Source organism: Carassius gibelio, chromosome A4 (genome assembly GCF_023724105.1).
Source record: "Carassius gibelio isolate Cgi1373 ecotype wild population from Czech Republic chromosome A4, carGib1.2-hapl.c, whole genome shotgun sequence".
Lineage (NCBI taxonomy): Eukaryota > Metazoa > Chordata > Actinopteri > Cypriniformes > Cyprinidae > Carassius > Carassius gibelio.
The window spans coordinates 24,415,692-24,443,603 of NC_068374.1; the positions used below are offsets into that span (position 1 = coordinate 24,415,692).

General features: G+C 38.7%; 2 protein-coding genes across 2 annotated transcripts; one reads left to right on the plus strand and one right to left on the minus strand.

The window, feature by feature from the left end:
- The first annotated feature begins 1,347 nt into the window (after nucleotides 1-1,347).
- Nucleotides 1,348-22,868, plus strand: LOC127974348 (hepatocyte growth factor-like). The gene is made up of 18 exons (XM_052577547.1): nucleotides 1,348-1,537; nucleotides 5,802-5,946; nucleotides 6,390-6,502; nucleotides 6,871-6,985; nucleotides 10,283-10,425; nucleotides 10,972-11,092; nucleotides 11,172-11,290; nucleotides 11,599-11,764; nucleotides 12,549-12,682; nucleotides 13,430-13,523; nucleotides 15,602-15,738; nucleotides 16,660-16,692; nucleotides 16,890-16,998; nucleotides 18,697-18,771; nucleotides 19,477-19,614; nucleotides 19,695-19,801; nucleotides 20,386-20,528; nucleotides 20,627-22,868. The coding sequence occupies exons 1-18, from the start codon at nucleotides 1,489-1,491 to the stop codon at nucleotides 20,807-20,809; spliced, it is 2,124 nt and encodes a 707-aa protein (XP_052433507.1). The 5' UTR covers nucleotides 1,348-1,488; the 3' UTR covers nucleotides 20,810-22,868.
- Nucleotides 22,869-24,880: 2,012 nt separating this feature from the next.
- Nucleotides 24,881-27,470, minus strand: pax4 (paired box 4). Its single transcript, XM_052577570.1, has 7 exons — nucleotides 27,294-27,470; nucleotides 27,000-27,215; nucleotides 26,155-26,245; nucleotides 25,880-26,017; nucleotides 25,697-25,779; nucleotides 25,510-25,582; nucleotides 24,881-25,439 (listed from the first exon to the last, which is right to left on the minus strand). The coding sequence occupies exons 1-7, from the start codon at nucleotides 27,468-27,470 to the stop codon at nucleotides 25,111-25,113; spliced, it is 1,107 nt and encodes a 368-aa protein (XP_052433530.1). The 3' UTR covers nucleotides 24,881-25,110.
- Between the last annotated feature and the right edge of the window lie 442 nt (nucleotides 27,471-27,912).

A 27,912-nucleotide genomic window follows, 5' to 3' on the forward strand; every position in this document is an offset into this window, starting at 1 on the left:
GATTGTGCCCTCCACATGGTTCGCGTCTAAATACTCAAGAACACTTAGTTAAACATGAAGCCCGGCGATCGGCAATCGGAATGGGATTGCTTCCAGCTGTGCCACTCTGACCAGCATCCAAAGCGGGAGATTCTTTCTTTATTGATGCTGTAGCTTATACTGCATATATTGGCTTTGCTGTGGAAAAACAGGGTGGGTGTGAAGTGGTCAGCCATTCACTTACTCCCAATCCCCTCACCATGATTTCATTTTCAGATTGCAATCGAACTGCTCTGTGCCTGGAGGTGACCTTACAGATGACTGCTTTAGTCTCTTGGATAGCTTAGTTTCATGGTGAAGGGCTGTGCTGTAACTTCTCAGAAGTTCACTTTGATTCCTGATTTTTCTCAGGATTGGTTCTGTCTTCTGGTTACTGATTAAGAATAGTGAATAGGAACTAATGTCAAAAGGGTAGCTGTCTCAAATGCACTTTTTAGGGACTGTTTAATTTAACCATGGGTGCAAGCATTGATACTGATGATGTGTTACTTTTTTTCCCATTTAAATGTGTTGCAATATTACAGTGCTGAGTTTGAAGTCTGCAATAATTACAAGTAAATATTTCTTCACTTCCCATAAATTGTGTAAAAATGAATATAAGGGGTCAGTTGCTTATACAAGCCTTTTCTTTTATGTGCTATAAAGATTTTACTCTAAATGAGCTGTGATGTCTGAATAAAACTAACATGGTTGACCACTAAAGAATGTCTCAAATAGAGAGAAAAAAGTTTTCTATCAAGAAATATGCTGATAATTAAAATGTACAGGTCAAATACATTGATTTGTAAATTTGAGCCAAAATAGTCTATTTCAGACAGTTTGGAATATGTAATGCATGAGACACATGAACCACTTTTATGTACTTTTATGCTGTTTTTTTTTTTTTTTTTTTTTTTTTGAAGCTCAAAAGCTCCAGTTCATTGTAATTGCATGGAAAAGAGCAGCAGAACAATGTTTCTCCTATTTTGTGTTCCACTGATAGCAGTGATAGTGTTAATGTCCCTAACTTTGACACACATATGACGAACGAAGCAGATTTTAATCACAAGAAGCTCCACAAAACAATCACGGTTTAAGAGTGGCTACTTTCATTATTATTATTATTAGTCATCACTCGCTTAATACGCACATTTCATGACTGCATCTCTCTAATGTGGTTATCAGTCAAAGCTCAAGGAAATGACGCGTTCATCCGTCTATGTTCTGATTATCCCACATCCACTTCTAAATTTAAGATTAAACTCGCCAATGAACGCAAATGTTGTGCGTGCGTGTGTGTGAAAGAGAGAGAGAGAGAGTGTGTGTGTGTGTGTGTTTGTGAGAGAGAAGATAGAGATCGCTGCGATCCGTTTCTCACTCACACCAGCAGCAGCAGCACCAGCTCGGACCTTATAAACTCTCCATCCCAAATCCTGGAACATAAGACCGAGAATCGTGAAATCGGACATAATGTGGATTTATCAAGCTCTTCTGTTCGTCGTACTTTCTGTGGAAGTGGGTGAGTGACCAGCGCGTAATGCGCAAGTGAAGTCAAAGTGCGTTATTGATTAACTGATCGTGTAAATCGTTTAAAACACAATGCAAATATGTGACTGTTAGATTTCTTTGAGAAATATCACATCAATTAAACAGAAGGTCATTAAGTTATGTATTCATAACTACTTCATGTAGATATTTTTTTCTTTCTTTTTTTTATAGGCTAAGTGATGTGCTTTTTTAGGGTACCTGTGATTGTGAGGATATTGGATATTATTTTGTGTATGTTTTGTATTTAAGACTTACCATGGTGATCAAATACCATATTTACTGCAGTCATACTCTAGTGAAACTACAAACCATCAGTGTCCTCACAAGAAATACAAAAATAAAATAAAATAAAAAGGCAAAAATATCCAAGAGAATTCTTCCTCTGAAGGAGATCTCGTATTAATGCCAAAGTGCACTGTAAACTCTCACTCTCAAGGCTCTAAAAATTGGGTTTAATTAAACTTTATTACCTTTGAATAAAGTTTAATTGTTGCAAATTGGTTACGGCAGTAGGTTACGACCAGCTGTAAGTTCATTGCACTTCTCAGACGTTTTGAATGACTTTACTGATGAAGAAACTTGAGCTGAAACTCTAAACTCTTAGAAATGCATGAAGATATTATTAAAGTTGACATATTTACAGTGTACAGTAGAAACTATGGTTATCACAGTAAACTGTTGGAAGGTTAAGTAGACTATTGGTGAAAAAGGAGCTCATCTTTTTCTCCACACAGAGCGACTGAGGGGTTCATTTGAGTTTAAATCAATTTAATAACAGAAAGTCCTCCCAACTTTTAGGTGGAAAGCTAAAAACACAAATAAACAATCCAAGTGGTTTTTAATATAATTATGTTTAGGAAGCCATAGTTTTCATACTGTCCTCATTCACACTAATGTATATTTGGTTTGGATTTTGCACAAATCCATTGACCTTTTCTCATGTTTCAGTCTCATAAACTGAAGCCTGAAGATGCTACATGCATCACGTAGAGCAGAGGGTTGGTGTGGCCTATTGGTCAAAGATCTGGGCTGGTAGGTTGTAGGTTCAAATCCCACACGTGATGAGCCATTCATTACCACCATTGTGTCTTTTAGCAAGACACTTTTCTGCAGTATTGCCCTCAGGGGGTCTGAAACTGCAAAAGTTTTATAAAACCGTTAACACGTACACTTAATCTGATGCTGAATAACATTGACATGAATCGTTTGATCCACTACAGCAATGCTACAGTCCCTTCCCAGTGTGCACATTTCCCGCAATGGGCAAAAGCACATATAAGGTGAATGGACTCTCTAAAGCTATTGACATGCTGTGCAACATCTGGACAGAGCAATTTCTCCCATATTTCACTATTGCAAATATCCACCGGACCAGATGTGCTGCGTAAACACAGAACGAGAAGTTCTTCAAACTTTCACTGAAGCTTTAGGAAAGGAAAGGACATTAGTGAGTCAGACTGAAAACATTAATGCTGATGTTTCTCTGATGCCCGTCCTCATTTCTACCATAAACACACCATCCCGTTGTTATTTAAGGAAGAGATTTAGCCAAATCTAATAAGCAGTCTGGGAGATAAAGATGCCCCCGACAGGCCAGAAAAAGGAATTTAAAGGAGTCTAATTGGGGCGCTGAAGGAAAAGATCAATGTTTGAAGAGCAACTCGATGAAATCCAGATGTGTTCAGATGCGGCCCAAACATTAATAATGTGTTCTCACCAAAACCGCTTAAGCCACAAGAGTTTGGAAGGAGATTTGCCAGCACTGCACGTGTCTGAAACAAACTGAGTGTTACCTTACACCACTGATTTTCAACAGTTTACCAAATCACTTAACAATCAAGGCACCGGGCCCAAGACTACTGCGCGATAGTATGGGAGAGATATGTAGACTTTTATTAACTTTTTTAAAAGGTGATCGTTAACCCAAAATGAAGCGAGCATACCTGTAAAACTTAAAACTACATTAGACAAAAATAAAACGATCATAAAATGAATACATATAAACTTGCATGCTATATTCCGAGTTTTGGGAGTCATTCAATAGATTGGTGTGCGGAACAGACTGAAATTTGAGTCTGAAGAATGATTGGGTCAAGTTTAGTCCTGTCCCAGAGGTCATGCTTGGTGAAACCCGCAGTGTTTCGTCTGAGGGCGAATAAGTTCCCCACACAGATTCCACTTAAGTTCAAGTTGATCATGCAGATTTGCTGTGCTGACCAACAGCATACCAGAGGTTTGCTTCATAAATCTCTGCACTACTGAAAACCTACACATGGACATTGTTTGAAGGAGTTCACCAGCGGAGCTAATTTTCTGGAAAGCTAGATATGGCAAGTTTTTTCAAACTTCCAAAGCATACTGCAAACAAACTTGTTTTGGCCCAATTTTGTTTGAAATGACATTGCATCAGTTTTCCAACTTTCACTTGAAGTATATGGGGCCTTAAACCCTTACAGTAGTAGTTTGCTGTGAAGTCCACATCACTGTGAATTAGGCAGAAGTGTGCTTTGAAGGTCTGCAAATGAATACTTGCGAGCAACCTTGTGAAGCCTACAAATGCAACACTTTTGTTGACTTCAGATGGGCTTCACAAGTCCAGAAGCCTCAAATACACATGCACTGGATGAACTCTCTGACTCAGTGTCCGGTTCCTGCCGTTAAAGCTCACTGTTGGGAAAATTAGCAGTAAAAAGATGTCTTACATTTCAGTGTTTTCTTCACATAAAGGTTTCATATGATTCGGAAATCTTGAAATAATGTACACGAGTTGTATAAACTACTTTGATAAGACAATATGAGACAGTAATGACAGAGTTTTAAGTTTTGGGGCGAACTGTCTCTGTATGTTTAAAATTTAGTAGTGCAGATCAGCAAATAAAGAATGTAAAGAAGATGTTGGACTTGAAACCACTAGAAAGATTATGGATATTCATAGCTTTGCCCATGAATGTAAGCTGACTTCAGGGATGTCCTCGGAGTGCAGTGAATCATGAGAGCCTGGGCCCCTCTCACTGGCCTCTCATTCATTTCTGCAGAAGAGACAGTCATAAAATAGTAAACAAGAACCTGATTTTGCTAATGTGAAAGGACATGAATGCCAATGACTCTAGTTGTGTTCACTCTGCTTGCTTTTGTTTGACATCAAAGTATCTTGGAATTAATGCAACATATTTTATGCTTAAAACAATTAACTATTTTCAACACTGCTAATAATAAGAGATATATCTTGAGCAGCAAATCAGCATATTAGAATGATTTCTGAAGGATCATGTGACACTGAAGACTGATTCTTCATCTTAGGGTGCTTTCACACTAGCACTTTTGGTGCGCACCTGGGGTCGATTGACGTCAGAATTCGGTTCGTTTGGATGATGTGAACGCTGTCTTCCGTACTCGGATCCGCACCCGCGAACCGTACCTGAGTCCACTTAAAAACGGTGGTCTGGGGTACACTTCATGTGAACTCTGGTACGGTTCTCATGTGAACGCAATCGTACCAAATCGCGGAAGTGAACCGATTTTAATGACAAATTATTTGATGAAAATGTGTGTTTGTGTGTGTGTTTCACTCACTTTCCTGATGAGCGTGACTGACGCGCTGCAAGCAGAGAGCTGTAAATCTCATTTATTTTCGCCTTCAACGTTTTTTTGTGCATTTTCAGTAAATTCGTAAGACAGATGCAAGTGCCTTGTATGTACCGAAGCTTTATCAACAAAACGAACAGTTCAAAAACGTAATACATAAAAGTGCACAGAGTAATGGTATGCATTTGCCGCCTTCTCCTGCACTGTCGTTACCAAGCAACGGGGTAAACAGCTGCTGGCTTGATGATGTAAGCGGACCGCGGTTCGGATTCAAATATTATAATATGAACACAGTCCAGCGGGGGCAGGGGGAGGGGGGAGCAAACAAACTCGGGTTCGGACCAGGCAAGTGAACCAAGTGTGAAAGCACCCTTACACACCCCTAAACTTGAACGGCAATGTGTATATTGTAAAAAGAATTAAAGGCATTACACATAACATGCTTAAGAGGGTAAAATCTGTCAAATTATATCAGTTTTACGTCACATAGAGACACAAATTGGGCACAAATGGCACCATTTCCTGAGAACGACCCTTCTGATAATGTGTGTGACAGCTCCCACATGTAGGAGATTACGAGTGTACATCTACATGTGTTTTAAGTATCTGCATATGTGTTTGTGTTTAATCTCCTTGTCTCTTTTGTTCAGAGTGCAGGAAACAGACATTGCAAAGGTATCAGAAAAGTGAAAACAGCCGGCTGCTTTGTACAGACTGTCCGGAATCACCTCGGAGTAGAAGCCTCTCACTGGATGACTGCGCACACAAATGCAGCAAGAGCAAGAAGTCCTGCAGGTGACACATGCATATGTAATCAAACAAAAACAAAAGTTTGAAGGGATAATTCACCTATAAAAAATAAAATTCTGTTATTATTTACTTTATAAAAGTAATAAAATTCTGTTATCATTTACTTAATTCATACCATTTATTCATTATGATGCCGTTTGTTTTTTTTTAAATGTTATTTTGGTATATACTGTTGATGTCAATGTGGACCAGTGTTGTTTTGAACACCAATAACTGGACAAAAACATTCCTCAGAATATCTTCTTTTATGTTATGCAGAACAAATTAAGTCATTCTGGTTTGGGATGACATGGACGTATGTAAATGGTAACAGAATTTTCATTTTGGGGTGAATAAATTGTTTAACAGACGCGCATCTGATCCAGGTGGGTCTCTGACCCAACAGAAGTCTTTAGTTTTCTTAGTTTTCTCTACTTGCCTCCTTACAGGGCATTCTACTTTGACCACATAAACAGGAAATGTCACTTACTTCCCTTCGACCGTTTCTCTGAAGGCGCAAAAAGAGAGCGAAAACCCAATTATGACCTTTACGAGAAGAAAGGTAAATATTTGCAATACACTTTTGAAGAAGTTCACTCACACTTGACTTTTTACTTGCATTTCTTCTGAAGTTTCCTGTAAATGTTTAGTTGTAATACAGAGCAAATGCCAGTCGTGTTTGTTTAGATCAGTGGCTTTAAGTGTGAAATGTAATTGTAAACAATACGTGCTTAAGACATTTGGCAGCAGACAGCAAACCAAGTATAAGAAAGCATGATGATAAGTCTTGACGTTTAGATCTATGCCGTTATCATCAATAAAACTCTTGCTTAGAGACTTTAAACACATCAGGATGTCAAAGAAATGTATAATCTGTTAACATCATTTATAGTTTCAGATTATATGAATATATGAGTATGTTTTCCACAGACTATGTGAGAGAGTGCATCATTGGGTCAGGTGTCAACTACAAGGGAAGAAGGTCATTCACAAAGACTGGAATTACGTGTCAAGCTTGGAATATGTCCATCCCACATGAACACAAGTAAACATTTTATTTTATTTCATTTTATTTTATTTAAAAAACCTAAAAGTTTCCATTTTTTGCACAGGCACCAATTAAAGTTCTCTTAAAAATTTGTCTCAGCCAATAGAAACATGCATCTACATGCTGCATTGTGACTCGTCTTTGTTTCTTAGTGAATCGGGTTCTACAACAATGCAGCCGGTACATTCAGATAAAGCACAAACAATTTATATAGCATAGCATTTCTATTTACACTTGGTGTGAATAGCATCTATCACTGTTTGGAATTGTAAACAAGATGCTAATTGTTGCAATTTACACTGTGTGCAAACATTATCTAACAATATTTATACTCAGTATAAATAGTATTTAAGATCTGTTACACTTCGTGTAAATAGCATCTACCCTTTTTTACACTGTGTAAATATCTGTCGCTAATAAAAAATGCTATTCATAGTGAATTCTTGCCTCTTTCTCTTAAACCACTCTGTAACTCAAGTCTCTCTAAACTTCTCATTTTCAGCTTTCATATGGTCTCTGACAGCTAGCAATTTTCGCAATAGTCCTCACTGTTCCTAGCACAGACGTACCATTAGCTGTTAATCGCCGCTAGCATGCTATCTGCCAACAATCGCTGATTAGTCTGGACTGCAGATGAGATTGCTTTCAGGCCTGGTCATTTGAGAGTCATCTTTCTGACAACAGAAGTTAAGTAGGACTGTACAGAGTAATGCCTTGAGTGCGTGAAAATAAGCCAATCTGTTAATGAGGTCAATTGTTTCCAGGTCCTTGTTAGCCAAGATGTTGTTAGCTTTACACTGCTTACAAACTGTATAAAGATTTTAGAGGAGAGAGAATGAAATAAAGATAGAGAAAGAACAAGAGGAGGAGGATTTATGGACTGAAGTCATGTTCTGTCTGCCCTCCAGCTGAGCTCACAAAGCCGCAGACACATTAAAATACGAGCAGCACTCGAGACTAGAGCACAGATGCTAATCCAGACCTTCTCCTCCCTATGGATAACAATACTTTCCTACTTCAATTCCCTTCAAACCTTTTTCCATGTGATAAGATCTTTTCCCTCTCAGACTCAAGCTTCTCATTCTGTCCACCAGCACAACATGTCCACCTGCCTCATCCATTTGGCCAAGCCAAATGGGGAGACAGCAGAAAGCAATCAGAGAGAAGGTAATGTGAGCCAAGTAAATCTTCTCTGAGAAGACAAAATACAAAAGCCTTTGTCCTATCAGCAAGGTGTTGGTGCTGGTTCCACAGCGACCTGCTGCCCTGAAATGTCATTTTTTGAGATGCAAACCTTTTGTACAAACGAAAGGTTTCCAATAAATGACCAGTTTCCAACCCATATAGTCTCCTGGTGTTGTAAATGGGATTAAGAAAAATTTCAAGTTTCTGTTGGGATTGCATACAGAGTGTGAGAGTGTCTGTTGGCTGCCAGAGAGAAATGGCTGGCTAACATCTGTTAGCACAACGTCATTAGCTATGGAGAGCTCAGGCCTCATGTGGAATCAGCCACAAGATCCAGATGCAGGAATCCAGTCCATTCCATCATTGCAAGCCTTTTTAAAATCCAGTTGGTCAAGCAATGCATCTGCTCTGCATGGCTTTTGTTTAGATGGTGTCCTGATATGGTGCCATTCTAGCTTATGTTGATGTTTTAGAAGCAACGGGATTTTTCCAGATCATTTCAAAGGTTTGGGTTCACTTAGATTTAGATCATCAGATAGCATATGCTGGGGCACAATGTGCTTGGTTTACATGGTTGTTAGCTGGTCCAGGCTGGTTTAGATGATTGATTCAAGTCAGCCTGGTAGACGGTTCCTCCAATCCAGTTCAAAGTTTAGCTTCAACCCTAATTAAACCAAGCAAGTAAACTAATCATGGTATTCAGAGTTACTAGAAAGTAGATGTAGGTAGGTGAGCTTGATCAAGGTTTGAGCTAAACTCTGCAGGGCAGTGGCCCTCCAGGGCTGGATTTGAGGGTATCTATGGAAGACATCCATACTGCTTATTGTATATAGCAGTGATTCTCAATTCCAGTGCTGGGGTACCACTGCTCTGCACATTTTGTATATCTTCCTTATTTAAAACACCTGATTCAGATCATCTGCTCATTAGGAGGGAGATCTGTGAACTGAACCGAGGGCGTCAGATAAGAGAGAAATACAAAATGTGCAGACCAGCGGTGACCCAGGACTAGAATTGAGAACCACTGATGTATAGCAGTGGTTCACTATCCTGGTCCAGGAGAACCCCCAACACTGCACATTTTAGACGTCTCCCTATTTCAAACACACCTGATTCAACTCATAAGCTCATTAGTGAAGGCTCCAAGACCTCAGATGTGTGCATCATATAAGAGAGACACCAAAAAACGTGCAGTGTTAGGGATTCTCCAGGACCAGGATTGGGAACCACTGGTGTATAGGACTGTGGGATCTGGTAGACCAGGGGTGTTCAATCTTGCTTCTGGAGGGTCACTTTCCTGCACAGTTTAGCTCCTACCTTCTCCAACTACCTGTTAAGAATTATTAGTAATCCAAAAAACCTTGATCAACTGGTTCATGTGTAAAAGGTGGCCCCTCCAGGAGCACTATTGGGCACCCCAGTGGTAGACCATTTTGGTCATCCCGTAGAATGTAGACTAGCCTGGTGTGGACCTCTGCCAAAAGACCACCAAGTTTCTTAAAGTGACCATGACACACCCTTTGTGGCATTGGTCCTGCCTTTTTTCACGCTGGGCTCGTTCCAGGACTGATCCTGGCAAAGTTACTAGGCCCCATCCCGGGACGTGTTTGTATTCACACAGAAGTCATTCCGACAAATTTTCCAGGATCAATGCTCTGTGTGAAAGGGGCTTTAACTAGTTCCATCAGGTAGCCAACCAGCTTAAAAGGAATGACCATGCTGATCAACCCGTCTCAGTTCTCAAGCTGAACCAGCACTGGCACAAACTCAAAATACATACTTTTCTAAGCTTATATTTTTGCCTAATTTGTCTGAATTGTTCAAACAATATTACAGAAGAACAGGTCTGTCCAATCTTGTTTCTGGAACACTCTGCAACATTCTTCTCTAGCCAACACACCTGCCTGGAAGTTTCTAGCAATCTTGAAGACCCCGAATAGCTCTTTCATGTGTGTTTAAATAGAGTTTGAGCTGCAGGCTGCAGGACAGTGGCCCTCTAGGAAAATGGCTGGACACCTCTGAAAAAGTCAATTTGAGCTGGTTGATCTGGTTGATGAATTTCTGTTTCTAAATGTATTCCCTCTTCTTATTTGTATATTTATTTACCAGTTTCAAGCCTGCCAGGCACAAAAAGTTCGACCTGCGACAGAACTTCTGCCGAAACCCAGACAATGATCCAAGTGGACCCTGGTGCTTCACTGAACTCACTGAGACGCGGCACCAGGAATGTGGGCTTCCCCAGTGTTCAGAAGGTTAGAGATGACTTCATCAATACTACCGTATTTTTCAGACTATAAGTCGCAGCGAAATATAAGCCGCATCAGTCCAAAAATACGTCATGACGAATAAAAAACATATACAAGTCACACTGAACTATAAGTCGCATTTATTTAGAACCAAGAACCGAGATAAAACATTACCGTCTACAGCCGCGAGAGGGCGCTCTATGCTGCTCAGTGTAGGCTACAGGAGCACAGAGCAGCATAGAGCGCCCTCTCGCGGCTGTAGACGATAAAGTTTTCTCTTGGTTCAGTTCTCTTGGTTCATGTCAAATTATTTTTGATAAATAACTTGCACCTGACTATAAGTCGCAGGACCAGCCAAACTATGAAAAGAAGTGCGACTTATAGTCCGGAAAATACGGTATATAGAAAATGTGCTTTTGTGTCTGTACAAATCTGTATTTGAGAGTACCATATGTCAGTATATTTGTGTTTGTTGTACTTTCTGCATGATATTCCACTATTGTTATGTGTGCATTTGGTGTTTGCAATACCTGTGTGCATGTGTGTTTGTAGTGGAGTGTATGAAGTGTAATGGGGAAACATATAGAGGGCCCATGGATCACACAGAGAGTGGGAAAGAGTGCCAGAGATGGGACTCACAGAAACCTCATAAACACACCTACCAGCCTCACAGGTACATATTCACATCTATACACAGACACACACCCCAGCTGTGTGTTTTACAACATGCTCCTTTGTATCTATATCTATAGGCATGTAGGTAAAGGCCTGGATGACAACTACTGCCGCAATCCCAATAATGACGTGCGTCCCTGGTGTTACACGATGGACAAAAACACACCATGGGAGTACTGTAACATCAGTGTGTGTGGTATGTTAATTTTTCCAACTTTTGTCATTACATAGTTGAATACTAATCAGAATATTGTCTGTTTTGAGTTTAGTTCAAGCTAAATGTTTCTAGCACATGTGAAGGAAACCACTCTCCCACCGCAGATACTTGTATGTGTGCGTGATGTTTAGTTTAGCCCAGGGATTGTGCACAGGTGCACTGACTTGTAAATCTTGTGGTTCAAGTGTTACTCCTGTATTTCATTCATGGCATCTTTCAAATGGAAACATTTTTCAAATGCTGACGCTTGGAATTCCTGACATTCTCTCTCCCTTTCTCTCGCTCAGGCTCAGATAATGATGTGGAAGTGGAGGTGACCACCTCTTGTTTTCAGGGTCAGGGAGAGGGTTACAGGGGTACAGTCAATGTGACCCCTGCAGGAGTGACCTGTCAGCGCTGGGACGCCCTCTTTCCTCACAACCATTCATACACACCACACAACTATAAATGCAAGTGAGTCATGCTACACTTATGTTTTTCAGGACATGTTGCTGTGTGGTTGCTAAAGTGTTCTGATGATTTCTATGATAGTTAGGTAGTTGCTGTGTAATATAGCTAAACGTATACATAAAGTACATATATGATATATTGCTTACAGCTTTTTAGTGAACCTTAATTACCATCAAACAGCTAATGATTCCAATTAGATTCAGATTATTTGATGAAATGTAGTTATGAAGATGAAGGCGTGTTCTAGATTGTTTTTTTTTTTGTTTTTTTGCTAAGTTTAGAGTTATATACAGTACAGTCATTTTTACCTGCATTTATTTTATATAGACATTTTTAATAAATAAAAAGTCACATGGAAAAAAAATCATTTGAATCAGTTTTGAATCCATTAAGTGACAGTAGTGGTTTAGGATCAGTCAGACGTGAGCAAACCCCAAATCATAGCCCATAACTACAAAAAAAAAAAAAAAAAGTATATATATATATATATATAAAAAAAAGTATATATAATCTAACTACAAAAAAAAAAAAAAAAAAGTATATATATATATATATATATATATATATATATATATATATATATATATATATATATATATATATATATATATATATATAAAAAAGTATATATATATATACTTTTTTTTTTTTTGTAGTTATGGGCTATGATTTGGGGTTTGCTCACGTCTGACTGATCCTAAACCACTACCGACATCCTGAAAAAGGATAAGCAGGAAAAATATACATGCAAAAGTGATTTTTACAGAACTGTTTGTGTCCCACTCAGGGATCTCAGGGAGAACTTTTGCAGAAACCCTGATGGCTCTGAAATTCCCTGGTGTTTCACAACAGACCCAAAAGTGCGCAAAGCTTTCTGTACCAACATCCCCAGATGTGAGTCAGAGAGCTTTGACAGCACAGGTGAGCCTACACAGTACACACACACACACACACACACACACACATCTTACACGCATTCACACATGTATTGCCCAGGAATCATGAACCATGATTACCAACATAATGAATTGTGTTGTTCCAAAACACTTAGCTCGTCATAATTTACAAGAATTTTAATGATTAAAGACAAAGATGTTTTGCGCACAGGCGCCATCATGGACGTATGGAGAATGCCTGTAAAGCTCTGGCACCCAACTCAAGTGTGGTTTTGTTCTGGGTACCCCCACATTCCCTTCATCTGTGTCACACAAGCAATCATAAAAGAAAAAGATTATTCTGTACGAATTTTGTAGTCCATTTTAAAATTCTATTAGAATAATCTCTTCTTTTTTTATGCATGTTCCAGCTTTGTGTTTCAAAAGACACATTTCTCACCAGAAGAGTCTCTTTGAGGTTCCAGGTCAGAGAGACAGGGCAGTGCCTCTCTGGATTCACTCAAACTTCAGTCAGATGTTGGCACAGACAAAAGCTTTTCTCCCTTACACGTTTGCCAACCACCAATTGTAAAGTGGCCCCTGACGTGAAATTGGCCCTCCCCCACTAATAAAATGCTATTTCAAACATGCTTACTTCATGACAGCATGGATACAATCAGCAAATCCATAAATAATCTAAACATGGAGCTTTGATTTTACTGAAGGTACATGCATGTGTTTATACTTGCTTGACATTTTTCTTATCTTCATGTCTGTTTTATCTGTGTCCTAGAATGTTATGAAGACAATGGGGAGAGTTACCGTGGTAATTTGTCGAAAACAAGATCTGGGATTCCTTGTGGGCTGTGGTCCGACCACACACTCAGGTACATGTTTCCATGAAATCACTGAAACCATTTAAAGCTGCCATGTGTCAGTTTTAAAAGAAGTTAAAATACACTCTATTCCATTGTTCAAAGAAAACCACTGGCTGCCATTGTCCAAAATAATATGTAGAGCTGTACACTCAATCAGCTGTGTTATGGATTAGTATCAATTGAAAATATTACACCGCAAAAGACTGCTATTTAAATATCTGTATCTGTGTGAATGAGCAGCACAGGTATTTACTGCAACCTGCCAAAATAAAAGTTTGTATTATCTTGAAGAATTTATGACAGATATATATTACTACTGTATAACAGAATGTACTCCTGGTAATAATAATAATACAATTCATAAAAAAAATTATTTAAGGATTTTTTTTTATTTAAACCTCTGTTTTGCAGCTCAAAAATAAAAGCAATTGTGGATTTTCCATTAAAGATTGAATTGTTGAAGCGGAACAGATTTTACAGGGCTTTAATAACCTACAGTATATGGAAATATTTCTGAAATTCCATTTGGTGATTACTACAGAAATTGACAATTCTAATTCATTATAGAGAGTACGGGTCAGTCAATATTTGTCTCTCAATGACAGATCTTTTTTAAAATGTAAGAAGCTGTAAACTCTTTCAAAATGTAGTTCACTTAATTATGCAATGAGTTTAGTGTAAGGATCCAAGATGGTCGGCAAATAAGCAAAATGTTGATATAATATATATACGCTTAATTAAAAATATTGAAGTAATGACTGTTTTCCCTTAAATTTGAACCAAAATCTTCCTAGATATTGGGCATTGAGTATAGTGTCAATCATCTTGAATTACCTGCACTGAAATCAGTTGTGAGTGTTTTGTGCTTTTCCATGTTTTACATTATGACACCTGACTATGTAGATTTCTATGTGTCCTTCATTTTCCATGGATGTCCACGGCCCCTGCTGACGATGACAAAAACATCACACAGACAGTGTGCGGACCATCACGGAATGCGGACGGCCAAAGTATTCTTTGGGCTTTGGTCACTCACGATGTTCCATTCTAGTTAGAATGCTGTCTTAGAAGGCGGCTGTCTATGTAGGCAGTGAGGCAGTTCACTAGGTTTTGAAATATGTAATGCTGCTTTGCACTTTTGCTCTCTCTTGGGTTCCTGTTGACTCTTGGAACCAGTCTTCTTTGTAGAAGTCATTTATTAGCAGTGACGTTGAGTTTGCTTTGAAAGGCAGTTATCAGGCAGAATTACAACATCGAAAGAGAACCGAGGCAGTGATAACAAACAGAGAAGGGAGAGCCGGGCCGCTCATATTCATCACTGATACACCGCGGACAGAAAGTACCACACGCTGTTCCACGGGAGACAAATGCCCCATAAAGCAGCTCGCTCAGCATCCTGTAGTCCCTCGACTCAGACTAAGCTGTTAACATTACTTAATTTACAGGAATTTTAAAAGCCAAAATGGCACAGACAGATGGACATGTTGCAGGAGTGGCCTCTGACCCCAGGAAGTGCTGTCCCCCGCTCTCAAAACACGGGCAGATCAAAGCCAATCAGCTTCTTCAAATGGCGTCCAGCCAGCGAGTCTGCCTCACTTGGGGTCGAAAGGTTGTCTCTGAGAAAACTCAGTGTTGGCTTGTTCAGCGGTCACTGGGGACAAGAAATTACCTCTCCACTCTATCACTCTTTGCTTCCTACACATTTTTCATTCTAGGTTTTCAGCCCCTGCGATCCGAGGGCTGTCTGTCTTGCCCTAGGATTTATTTTCTTTGTAAGTCAACTCTGTAGAAGTCGCTTGGCAGGCAGTTTTTGCGCTGGCTTGCGTGTAGCCTCGAGGAGAGGTGGTGTAATACGCAGAGCCGCACTGACCGTTCTGAGTTCATACTTTCAAACTTTTATGGGTGCTGGAGGAATGATATTAATATGATTCCTTTTGAACATCTTGCCACACAATGACATACGAGTCAACATTTCCATTCGTCTTGTGCTGGCCTGTTTCTCTGAACTGAGTAGCTGATTTCCTGTTCTTTGTTTTTGTGTGTGTGTGTGTGTGTGTGTGTGTGTGTGTGTGTGTGTGTGTGTGTAGGAGAGACACGCAGTCAGCGAAGGCCAGCGCGGGCTTAGAGTTGAACTTGTGCAGGAATCCAGACCGAGATAAGCATGGGCCATGGTGTTACACGTCCAACTCCTCTATTCCCTGGGACTACTGCGGACTAGAGCGATGTAAGTTTCCTACTTCCTGTTTTGTCTTCTCTTTTCCCTGGTTAAAAGCTCAATTTAATTCTGAATGGCACACAACTCTGGTTATGATGACGGACAGGTTCTCTTGACCTCCATGCCAGGGGTGTTTTGTCATTATTTGTAGCTTTCAAAGTCTGTTGGATATTATGGAGTGAGTTTGTGTCTGGGAATTTTTTTTTTTTTTTTTTTTATAATAATAATAATTATATGTGCATTTTTATAATTTTGTTTCATTCAGGCACGTTTGTGATGGTCAGCTAGTGCATGTTGATGAATGAGATGCTGTTTGTGTGGGCTTGGCATTCGTCATTATAAAAGGAAACATATTCTAGGTATAGTTCTATAAAACTGTATATAGGTTTATCCAAGTTACATTGGATTACATTGTGTTTCAACAATAACCCCATTTTAATTAATGAAAATTGAGTGGTGAATTTTTTTTTTTTTTTTTTTTTACAAGGATTAATATGCACTTCAAATGTTTCATTTAGTACTGTCAAATGTTTTAATTGCACCCAAAACAAAAGTTTTAGTAAACATGATTTGTGTGTGCTGTGTATATTTATTATGTGTGTAGTATATATAAATACACACACATGCATGTATCTAAGAAAAATATAAAATAATTACACACACACACACACACACACACACACACACACATATTTATATATATATATATATATATATATATATATATATATATATATATATATATATATATATATATATATATATATATATATATATATATATATATATATATATATATATATATATATATATATATTTATATCGCATATATGTGATTTAATCACGATTAATTTACAGCACTACAGCTTCATTATAATATTGTTGCTAGTTTTTTAGTGCAAACTAACATTTAATGTCTTTATTATTCAGGTAAATCAGTGTCAATTGATGACCATCAAAAGAGTAAGTTCAAATACCAATTATTTTTTGTAGACGTTAACAATGCAGTGTCTCTCAGTTGGTGGGCTGCTTGCCTATTGTGGTCACAAGCACCAAATAAAAAAAAAATGCTAAATGCAAATAATAAAATAAAACACAGAATAAATCATATTAAATAATTAATATGAATGCTATGAATGCATTTTGTCTTCTCTCATCAGGTGAAGGACCAAAACCATCTTGTTTTATACACAAGACCACACGGATTGTTGGGGGGATGCAGGTGCAGCGGGCTGAGGATGGAAGCTGGGTGGTCAGCATTCAGAAAGGGTACACACTTCCTGTTTGATCAGTATGAAGTATTACGTATTATCTAAGTCAGTCTGCGGTAATCTAAATATGTAGATAAAAAGAATACTGCAATGGATTAAACACATATTAAATAAATACAGAAAATGGTAACATCTAAATTAACTGGTTTTATTTAGATCAAACATATTATATAACATTGAAAGAACATAAATGCGTTCATTTCGAATCACGTCAACTCTCAGAATATTTTTTTGCCATATTAATGGACGCGGCAATGTTAAAGTATTTGTTCTTGGTGGACTAGCAAGCTGATGTAGAGCAAGTATAGACTTGCTACTGCCAACATATACACACTGCTACTGTATGAATAGGCATATAGCCTGGATCTAGGCAGATCTAGACAGGTGGAGTTAGGGGAGGTGGAAGTCTTTAGAGAAAATATCATAGTGTGATGTAAGACTGGCTTAGAACGAACTGATCCAGATAATTTAAATGTTGAGCAAGCAACATCATAGACTTCAGAATCAGCAGGAGCCATTCGGTTTGTGCCATGTAGGACATGATGTGACTGCAAGCAGATTGCATGTAAACCCATACGTAGATATAGATATTTATTAGGGGTGCTCCGATCACGATCGGCCGATCGTTAATGCGCATTTCGTCAGTAAAGCCGGTTTTCTAATCAGCGGTTAATTCCATCAGGGGTGTGATTTCACATAGAGCAGCTGTTACTACACAGAGCTGTTGTTAACTGAGAAGATGGGCCAATAAACGCTGAAAATTAACGTGATTTGCGCATCTTCTCTATTAACAACGGCTCTGTGTATTAACAGCTACTCTATGTGAAATCACGCACCTGATGGAATTAACTGCTGATTAGAAAACCGGCTTTACTGAGGAGATACGCATAACGATCGGCCGATCGTGATCGGAGCACCTCTAATATTTATACCTTCAAAACTAATTACATAGGTTAAATCAGGTAAAAAGCTATTTTAGGTAAGAATTGCAGGTTACAACGCTCTACATCTATAGCATTGCAATATAATTTAATGAAAGTACATTTTATATTGGAAAAAATGTTTGAGAATGAGTATAACATCTAATTTATAAAATCTCAATTGTACTTTATTTTGTATTGCATACGTTGTGGGTCTCTTTTTTTTAAAAAAAGTTAAAAACATTTGGAACACTAAAATATAGTTTGTTCAATATATGTTTGTCTGTGTGTGTGTGTGTGTGTGTGTGTGTGTGTGTGTGTGTATGTGTGTGTGTGTGTGTGTGTGCTCTTGTTTTTGTGGCACAACTCTGTATAATGAGATGGGTAGGACACAGGTATTACAAGGAGAGGGTGACTTATGAGGACATAACCCATGTCCCCATTTTTCAAAACGCTTATAAATCATACAGAATTAGTTTTTTTTTGAGAAAGTAAAAATGCACAAAGTTTCCTGTGAGGGTTAGGGTTAGGTGTAGGTTTGGTGTAGGGCCATAGAATATACAGTTTGTACAGTATAAAAACCATTACGCCTATGGGATGAACCCACTTTTCACAAAAACAAACATGTGTGTGTGTGTGTTTTAATGGCATTATGTTTTAGGATATTTGGCAAAAATATGTTTTAGTATCTAGAAAATCCAGAATAATATGTTATCTTTATAGCACTGTGGACAGTAGTTATTTTAGACTCATTCTGATTGGTTCTCCCCCTACAGGAACAGACATTGGTGCGGTGGCTCTCTCATCAGAGAGGAATGGGTTCTGACTGATCAGCAGTGCTTCTCTACCTGGTAATCCTTCCATTCAACCCATCTTACATCTACTATTAACTATGCACTCTCTCTTGACAATACAAACCACATTTGAGTTTTCCTCATTCTTGGGCGTGCATGATTCTGGCCCGTCCCGGCCTTGTGTTCCCATCTGTCAGTTGATGTTTTCTAAGAGACGCGAGGATCCAGAGTTTCCGGTTTAAGAGAGAGTAGTGACAGATCCGCTCGATGTGACTGATGGCTCTCTGCTCTGTCAGTGGTGCATCTGTTTAGACTCTGTGTTCGGCTGCATGATATATGCCCGTGGATCTGCTTCAGTGACACTTGAGTGAAAACCTGCTGGCTCTGTTTAGTTTGAGGGGGGAAAGGGGGACAGAAGGAGAACGAGAGCGTGCGTGTCTGGCTTTTAGATCATCTCTACATTCCCCAGATCCGCTCCCTGGTGGGTTCAGCTATCTTGTGCTTCACATGAAGACACAGGCAGGGCTGGATGCTATGTGCCTTGACCAGAGCTGGAGATGACTTTACCAGGGTCGCTCGCCAACTTACATATGTCACACTTGCAGAAAGTCTGCTCCGCTTCATCTGCGATCCACATCAGATTAGATATGTTCAGAAGGCTAAAATGACTTAACATTTTTCTCTGATACTCTAGTTGCATATTTTAGTTGTCATGTACTTGACATATATGCTTATATATAGTGTTTCTTGCACGTTCCTCAGCGTTCCTGACCTCTCGGAGTACACCGTGCAGGTGGGGCTTCTGCATCTCAACGCGTCCACCAGCACACAGGGTCTCCGGATCGCACATGTGGTCTGCGGGCCTGAGGGCTCCAACTTGGCCCTGCTCAAACTCACGACGTAAGTGCATTTATCCATCTGCCCATTCATATTTTCATTCATCCAGCCATTCTTTTGGTAACCCACCGTCTTATGCCCAGGCCTGCCCCGCTCTCTGAGCATGTGCGAACTGTGCTACTTCCTGTCGCAGGATGTGCCATTGCAGAAGGCACCTACTGCCTCATGTACGGCTGGGGAGACACTAAAGGTACTATTCTATTCTATTCTAGTCTAGAAATTTTTTCCTGTGGCTCAGTGGCAGAGCATTGCGTTAGCAGCGCAAAAGGTTGTGGGTTTGATTCCCAGGGAACACACATTAGGTAAAAAATGTTAGCCTGAATGCACTGTAAATCACCTTGGATAAAAGCATCTACTAAATGCATAAATTTAATTTAATTTTAATTTTAAATAATTCAGTCTGAGCACTGTTGAATTATTACAAAAATATTATGAATATACGAGATATGATGATATTAATATTTCTATTTCTTTCCTACCTTTTTTCCCTTTCTTTTTCCTTTAAACTAGTGTGAATATGGACTTTAAAAACACAGCTCCATTCATGAATTCAGATAAAATATGACCTCTTTTATTCATGCTTGTATCTTGTGGAACAATGTGACTCTGCATTATTAAAACACAAACTTGTACAAACTAAATATTCTTAATTCATTTTCCCGAACCCATGTTGAGTTATTTAGACACATAGGGCCATATAAATAAAGAATTGCATTCAAACCTTTCCAGACCATCACATTTCTATTAAAACTGACCCTTTGACCTCTCTGTTAGGCACGGGTCATGAGGGCAGCCTGAAGATGGTGGGGCTTCCGATTGTCAGCAACAAGAGGTGTTCTCAAAGCCACAAAGGTATTCTGCCCATCACAGAGACTAAGATCTGCGCTGGAGGCAAGAGAGACCAAGGTGTTTGTGAGGTACGAGTCAGTTCCTGGTTTTTGAGAACTGTCATTTCAGATGACTGTGTTTTGTTTCATGAGTGTGACCTCTTTTCTTATTGATTCACCTCTTACAGAAAGACTACGGTGGCCCATTGGTGTGCCAGGAAGGCGAGAGCAAGGTCATAGTGGGTGTGAGCATCAACGGCCGCGGATGTGCCGTCGCCAGGCGTCCTGCCGTCTTCGTCAATGTGGCTTTCTACTCTGAATGGATCCGCAAAGTCTTCAAATACTATTCAGACATGGAAATAAGTTACTAGATTATTATAATTTCCACAGATGTGGTGAATAGAACTCATGGTGCGTTACGGTTTTTAGCATCTACAGCATGAAGACCAAAGGAGGCCAGAGTTTGGTTTGTTTTTTAGCTTAAATTAAAACCACTAGTATGGAAAAGGTGCAAGGCAAGAATATCTGATGTTTTTGCAAACAAACAGCAAAAATCTGACTTTTTTATTTTTTTTAACCAACAAATGAAGGAAATGACAACTTCTGAACTCTCTGGGAGATTGTTGTGGCTGGTGATTTAGCCCTCATAAATTAAGGACAGATGGATAAATGACGGAAGAAAAACAATTAGAAGAAACGGCAGCGTTGATCCTTACGAACACATTTGTCTCGGCGCAGATGTTGTTCTAAATGTCATTCCCTGGAGATACTTGAAGATGGCAATAAGTCGACATTTTCAGACAGGACGGAGCTTTTGTTTTCACTGGGGTGCTTTTTTCAGACATGATCACTTGTTCACATCTGAATTTTCTTCGGTGTACGTCATTTTAAAGGCGTTTCAGGTGCAAGATATAAGGACGGTGTTCCATATCACTGTTCCCAAAACACCATTTTCAACATCAACCACTTCGTGAATCAGATTCAGAGCGGCGGTCTTCACCGTGGTTGGTATACATGCTTGACTGGGATGTTATCACACACCACCAGAAGCGTTCAGTGACAGCCTAATGTTTTGCACCTTGCTTTACTCCTGTTTGGAGCATTCTGTGGCCCCTTTGGGGCTGTTTCGTGTACTGCACTCCAAAGAGTGTGCTAATGTCACTCTGCACATCCGTAGGTCTTATAGATCTGAAATTACAAACATCTGAAGGTCTTTCCTTTCACATGGTGTAATATATCTGTCGAAAATTTTATATGCAGTTTTTGAAGTATTTATTCTTGTCTTTTATAGCTAGACAAAATTCATGGCATTTCATCTTCCAGAAGTGTTTGTGTTTAATCTGGCATGTAAATTTGAAACATATCAAAACAAAAAGGACAATGTGTCTTTAAAGGAAAATATTGGGTCTAAAAAGAGCTTCAACTCAGATATGGCTTCCTGAGGGTTTTTAAGCCATACGTGTGTGTCATCCATGTGGAGGGTCTTAGCCACGAGTGCATAGATACTTAATAAAACTGCAGTACTAAATAAAGTAATGCAGTCGACAACAGGCAGGGTAACTTTTAAAGGGGTCATCGGATGCTACATACACTTTTACAAGTAGTTTGAACTGAAATGTGTTTGTACACAACGACCCTATAAGGATAAAAATCCACCCACTAAAAATCTTTACCCCTTTCTCAAATCGAGCCGATCTCAGATGCCTGTCTTTGTGACATCATTCAGACAGACCCCTCCCACGGTAGTTTGATTGACAGTAGCGTTTCAGCATTGACTGGACTGGTGTCTTACATTAGACCTGCCCTGAGTAAGCTGTCAACAACTCGATCTACCTAAATGTCTATTTTCGTGCAAATCATTCGTGGTCCAGCTTCGCCTACAGAAAAAGTGAGTATAAGGTTTTTTTAATGAATCTTTGCAAATTGCCTTTCCTAATAAAGTGTTAATTAGCAAGAATACAGGCTAGGAAGCGAGGGGCGGGGTCAACAGAGCTCATTAACATTTAAAGGAAAATGCTACAAAACAGCTTGCTCTGAAAAGAGCTGCATTTGATAGGGTAAGAAGGGTGTTTTTACACTACCCTTGAGAAAATTTACACAAACTATGCTACACACTTTTCATTAAGACCCTAAAGTATCATAGCAACTTGTGAAAAATGGGCACCCGATGAATCCTTTAACTAAAGTTTATTGAGATTTCAAAACTGAAATGTATTTGATTGTAAATATTATGTTCACTATGTATATAAGGGGTCTGTTTTTTGACATTTTATCTATTTTTACACTTGTTTTGTATCGTTAACAGTTTTGTGATTTTGTGTGCTGCTGCCATCAATGGTCTTAATATTAAATATCTAGGCTGCTGTTATTTGTAACACTTTTTATAGATTGTTTTGTATTTTCAACTTTTAAAATGTAAGTAAATGTACCTGTGGCATTTTTGTTCCATTTGTAAAGTGTTTTTTTTTTTTAAACTTAAACTATTAAAATTGTTCTTGTTAATTGAAATAAACCTAACATAATTATAAGATAAAATTAGCTAAATAGCAAAATGACTGAATGAAAAAAAAAAAAAAAAAATATATATATATATATATATATATATATATATATATATATATATATATATATATATATATATATATATATATAATTATTCTTTTTTTTTAAATATTAAAAAAGCAAATTCTAATAGCAAATTTGATATTCTAATGTATTGATACCTTCCATGGCCTAATGGTTTCCATTTGCCTGGATCTAATGTTTCAACCCGAGTGTGTGTGTCAGTTTGCTTTCAGCAGGTTGTGTTCAGGCATGAATGCACCCTCTTCTATGGATGTTACAAAAGGACGTGTGAGGAAAAAAGGTCACGCGGACCCAAACCAATAGTTTCCTGTTTCCTTCAGGGTGCTTAAATCAGCAGGGGTCCAAGGTCAAAGTTCGACCTGTTGAAAAGGTAACCGAATTTATAAAGCAGTTACTTGAGTCAAACGGGAGCAGGCAGATAGTATGTTGATGCAATTATGGATGAGAGTCAGGAGAGCTTTTATGAATAAGGCGTTTCAGCTCCGGCTCCATGATGGATTTTTGCCGCCATGCAAGGTAAAACTACACCTGATTCAGTTGATCCAGCAGCGGCTGATTATTGTTGAATCAGATGTGTTAGTTCAAGGCTGGAACAAATTATGTTATTGTGGGGTCTCGGAGGACTAGGGTTAAAAACCACTGGAACAGACACAAGACGTCTGATCTTCTATAGGACTCCAATGTACAGTAAAACACAGAGGTTTTGTGTTTAAATCAAGAGAAAACCACATTTCCACTCCAAACTCTCTCTGAGAGTAATCATTTGAAGTCATTTCTCTGCTTCAGTGGTTTGTTAACTGCCCGTATAATGACTCTCTCCAATCTTTTATTTATTTCTGAGCATCTTGTTCATGAGTGGTGCATATTTTCTTTAGAGTTTTCTACTGTATGCACATAGGGAATCGTAGAGTTTTCCCTAAGGGTTTATGCGTTTGATCTTCCTAAGGTTGGAAATAAACACAACCGTATTTAGATGAATTGCATTCATATTAGAAATGAGCCTTTGAGTTTGACCTCTGCATGTTTGTCAGTGTTGTCCAGGCTCTCTGCTAGTGCTTGAAGCATTCTGGTTTGTGTCCAAGTGTTGATCTTGTTCATTCAACCGTGTAGAAGTATGTGAGTTTAGGCCAATGCTCACAGAAGAGATTTTTCACCAGATGAACTGACAGAGGTGGTCTAAGAAGAGTGCATACTATAGTATATAAGTATTTAGAATATAAGACATTGTGTAAGTAAGAGCAGATACTAGTGCCAATGGCCTCAAAGACCGAGACTGCTGAGGAAAACTGAATAGCAGGGCTCTTGGTGCATGTACTGCAGTGCAAGCTGTCTACTAGGACTTTTATTTTTGTTGTGTACTTTTCTGAAAAAAAAAACACCTATTTCCTGATTTGTCAAGCTAAATAGCTTTTGCTGCTACTGTACAGTATGTGTAGAATAAAGGTGCCCTGGCATGTTTCTACACTGCAAAATTACAGTGTAAAACATTATAAAATTACATCATAAATAGGATTTCTGCAGGTCTTAAACAGGTCTTTAAAAACTCTTAGTTTGCCCTTCAACAAATTAAGGCCTTGGAAATTATTCAATCTGAGCCTAAAGTATTGAATAAAGTCATTGCATTAAATATTGTGTACACTGCAAAACACCCCTAAGTACTTGGTCTTAAAAAGTCTTAAATTAATATTCATAAATAAATCCATTATTTTTTTTTTATTTTTTTTACAATAATTTAATTGTTGTTTAATTTTCCTTCTTCTTCCTGTTTTTTAGCTGTTTATTAGATATTTCCACTGATTTGACAAATAATTTTCCATTTGAATTGAATCAGACAATCCTTTAAGTTTCTGGTCCATTCATTTTAAACCATTTATTTTACTTAGACCATACAACCAAAATATCAAATACATGTTTTTAAACAGTCTTGATCAATTAGCAAGAAACAAATATAATATTTTCCACAAAAAAAAAAAAAAAAAAGATTTCCACAACAAGCACGGCTATTTCTTTCCTTTGCTGCCCTCTACTGCCCACAACATTGATGTTCATAAATGTTCTATTTTGGAATTCACACCATTGAAACATTCTATCCAATCAGAGTTTGATAAGAAGCCCACTGTGAATGATTAGCCATTAAGATCCTTTCATCTGTGATAAAGGGAACAATTCGGTAAACTGATTCCTCATTAACATGGTGGTATGGCGGCATCAGACTCTCTGTGTGATCCAATGGACATGTTGACGCTGCATCTGAGTTCAAATGAGCAAATGGGAAAGTGTTCTTGTCTCTTTGATGGGCCAGTGGAAAAGTGGATTGTGACTGATGAGCCAAGTAACCGTCCAATGAGCTGCCAGATGTTTCTGGCAATGAAATCAAAGCATTCCTGCTTCCCAGAAACCCCGGCCTAGTAACACCTGAGAAAGAGACACTGTTTATAATGCAGGTTATGTAATTCTGCAATGAAAACAAGACATCAGCACATACCCAGTGATCCACAGTCACTTTGTTCTCCCTTTTGTTCCCTCCTCATCCTCGCTCTGCGATTGGAGAACCAAACCTTTAGATGGAAGATCAAAATCAGGTTAAACATCTCAGCCTCTTTTTCATATGACAGATGTTTACTTTTAAGGAACGAAAGCATGTGTTAGCTTAAATTTTAAAGCTGCATTGCCTTTATGGTGTTCTGCGGAAGGTTTGTCTCCTCAGACAGCTTTTCCCTGGTCAGCAGGTCTGGATAAAGCCCGTGGATGAACTCTGAATAGCAAGGAATCAGAAGGGGAGATGTTCTAAAGTAGCTCAGTATAACAGGACACGGATGACTGTGAACGGAGACTGAAGTGATTAAAGTGATCACCTTCCTCTAACCTCTGGCTCTGATCTGTGGTGAAAGCCGTTCTGCTGCGATGAGAGGTGCGTCGCAGGTTCGCGTTCAGTTGTTGCTGATTCGTCTGAGCTGTTGTGTGTAAGCTCCTCTGCTCATCCACTTGTTCCTCTAGGGTGACAGGAAGTGAAAGAGGGGAGGTTATATTTGATTCAAGACCTTTAAGTAGGATAAACACAGGTAGGACATTTACACTTAGTCACCTTTATCATTATTCTTCTATTACTAGTCAGTGAGAAAAGGGTTACCTGTGTAACTGTGTTTTACATTCGGATATGAACTGCCCACCATGTCCACATCTAGATGAATCTTCTTAAGAATCCGGTTTATGGAAGACACCTGATGACATCATTCATTCATGAGTCATACAAACGTTTTTGCTGATCAATAAGATAAAAAATGCTCAATATTTTTTGGAGGCTATAGACTTGTGCATTTAAAGGAACAGTTTACTCCAAAATTAAATTTGCTTAATTTTTTTTCTTTTCTTTATCAGAACAGAAATTAAGCATTACATCACTTGCTCAACAGCAAATCCTCAGCAGCGAATGGGTGCCATCAGAATCAGAATACTTTATTATATAAAAATCTTAAAGTCTTCAGCCATCAATTTATGTCTTGTGAATTGAAAAGCTGTGTGTTTGTAATAACCAAATTCGATATTAATATATTTTAACCATAGGTTTTTCTTGGACTCTCATTCTGATGGCACCCATTCATTGCTGATGATCCATTGGTGAGCAATTGCTCAATTTCTCCAAATCTGTTTGGATGAGGAAACAAACTACTTCTACATTTTGAAATATTAGTACGTTTCCCACAAATATTATTTTTCATCCTTTTAATGAATAGTTCAACCCAAAATGGAAATTCTGTAATCATTTACTCTCCCTCCGGTTGAAGAAAGTCATACAGGTTTGGGTTGACAAAAGGATAAATGGTTTAAATGATGAAAATTATTTTGGTGTTGGGGTGAACTATTGCTAAAATTTTATGGTGTCAATACAGAAACTGTTAAAAATATAAATATATTAATGTTAAATGTTGACCAAATAAAGAAAAATCCACCAAAATCAATGAAGTTTTAACCTACACTGGGGACTTTATCTCCTCTGCAGACTCGATCTGTAGCCAGTTTTTGTCGGATCTCCCAGGCGAACAGAGAGGGGTTCTCCCGCTTGTGCTGGGCTATGATGGAGATGACGTCAGGGGTCAGGAGTCTGGGTCTGCTGCCTCCCGTTGATTTAGGACCAATGAACCCTGTGCGCTGAAACCTGCCCAAAATCTTACTGACGCAGCCGTTGGACACCTGCACAGAGCACGCTGTTCATCCCAACATGTTGATATTCAAATGAACACGTGGTGAGGTGAGAACTGTACTCAATACCTTCAGTATCCTGGAGATCTCGCACGGTCTCACGCCCTCGTTCGCGAGCTCAATCATCAGTCTCCGTTTATAGACGGGAAGAGGACGGCCGTTTAGAAACACACCGCCCTGCTGATTCACACTCCCTTCTCCTGACACATACATAACACAAGTTACATCATTGGGAGCTTTGCGCATTTATGATCAAGTGGAATGTAATCCAGAATCAGATGAACAACTTCAATCACTGAAACAAGGTACAAAACTGAGGCGATATGCATTTCAAAAGTCACTCATGTATAGGCTACACTTTAGGTACAAGGCCTATCTGCAAAATGTATGTATTTTTTATAGGTACCACACGATGTGATTTTCTGTACATTTTTGTTTCTGATAGTGTTGAAAAGAACAGTTTTCGTACTGAACTAACATAAAACTTTTGCTAAAGCCTTATATAAGTTCAGCAGTAAGACTGGTTCTGCATAAGTGAACGCTTCAGAGCCGATTATTATACCATTGTCAGTATAGCCTAGTTGTGTGCGTCTTTGGAGTAAAAACGCGGCTATACAAATGTAGGCTATATAAATATGATGCATGTCATATATAAATAGTTTTCAGAGTTTCAACTCGATTTCTTAAT

Coding starts and splice junctions, on each gene's coding strand:
- pax4 (XM_052577570.1), bottom strand. CDS start 27,470: ATGCGCAAAGCTCCCAATGATGTAACTTGTGTTATGTATGTGTCAGGA. Junction 26,246..26,999: donor GAGGAGATAAAGTCCCCAGT/GTAGGTTAAAAC, acceptor TGATGTCATCAG/GTGTCTTCCATAAACCGGAT. Junction 26,018..26,154: donor TGTAAAACACAGTTACACAG/GTAACCCTTTTC, acceptor CTGTCACCCTAG/AGGAACAAGTGGATGAGCAG.
- LOC127974348 (XM_052577547.1), top strand. CDS start 1,489: ATGTGGATTTATCAAGCTCTTCTGTTCGTCGTACTTTCTGTGGAAGTG. Junction 6,503..6,870: donor TGACCTTTACGAGAAGAAAG/GTAAATATTTGC, acceptor TGTTTTCCACAG/ACTATGTGAGAGAGTGCATC. Junction 13,524..15,601: donor TGGTCCGACCACACACTCAG/GTACATGTTTCC, acceptor GTGTGTGTGTAG/GAGAGACACGCAGTCAGCGA.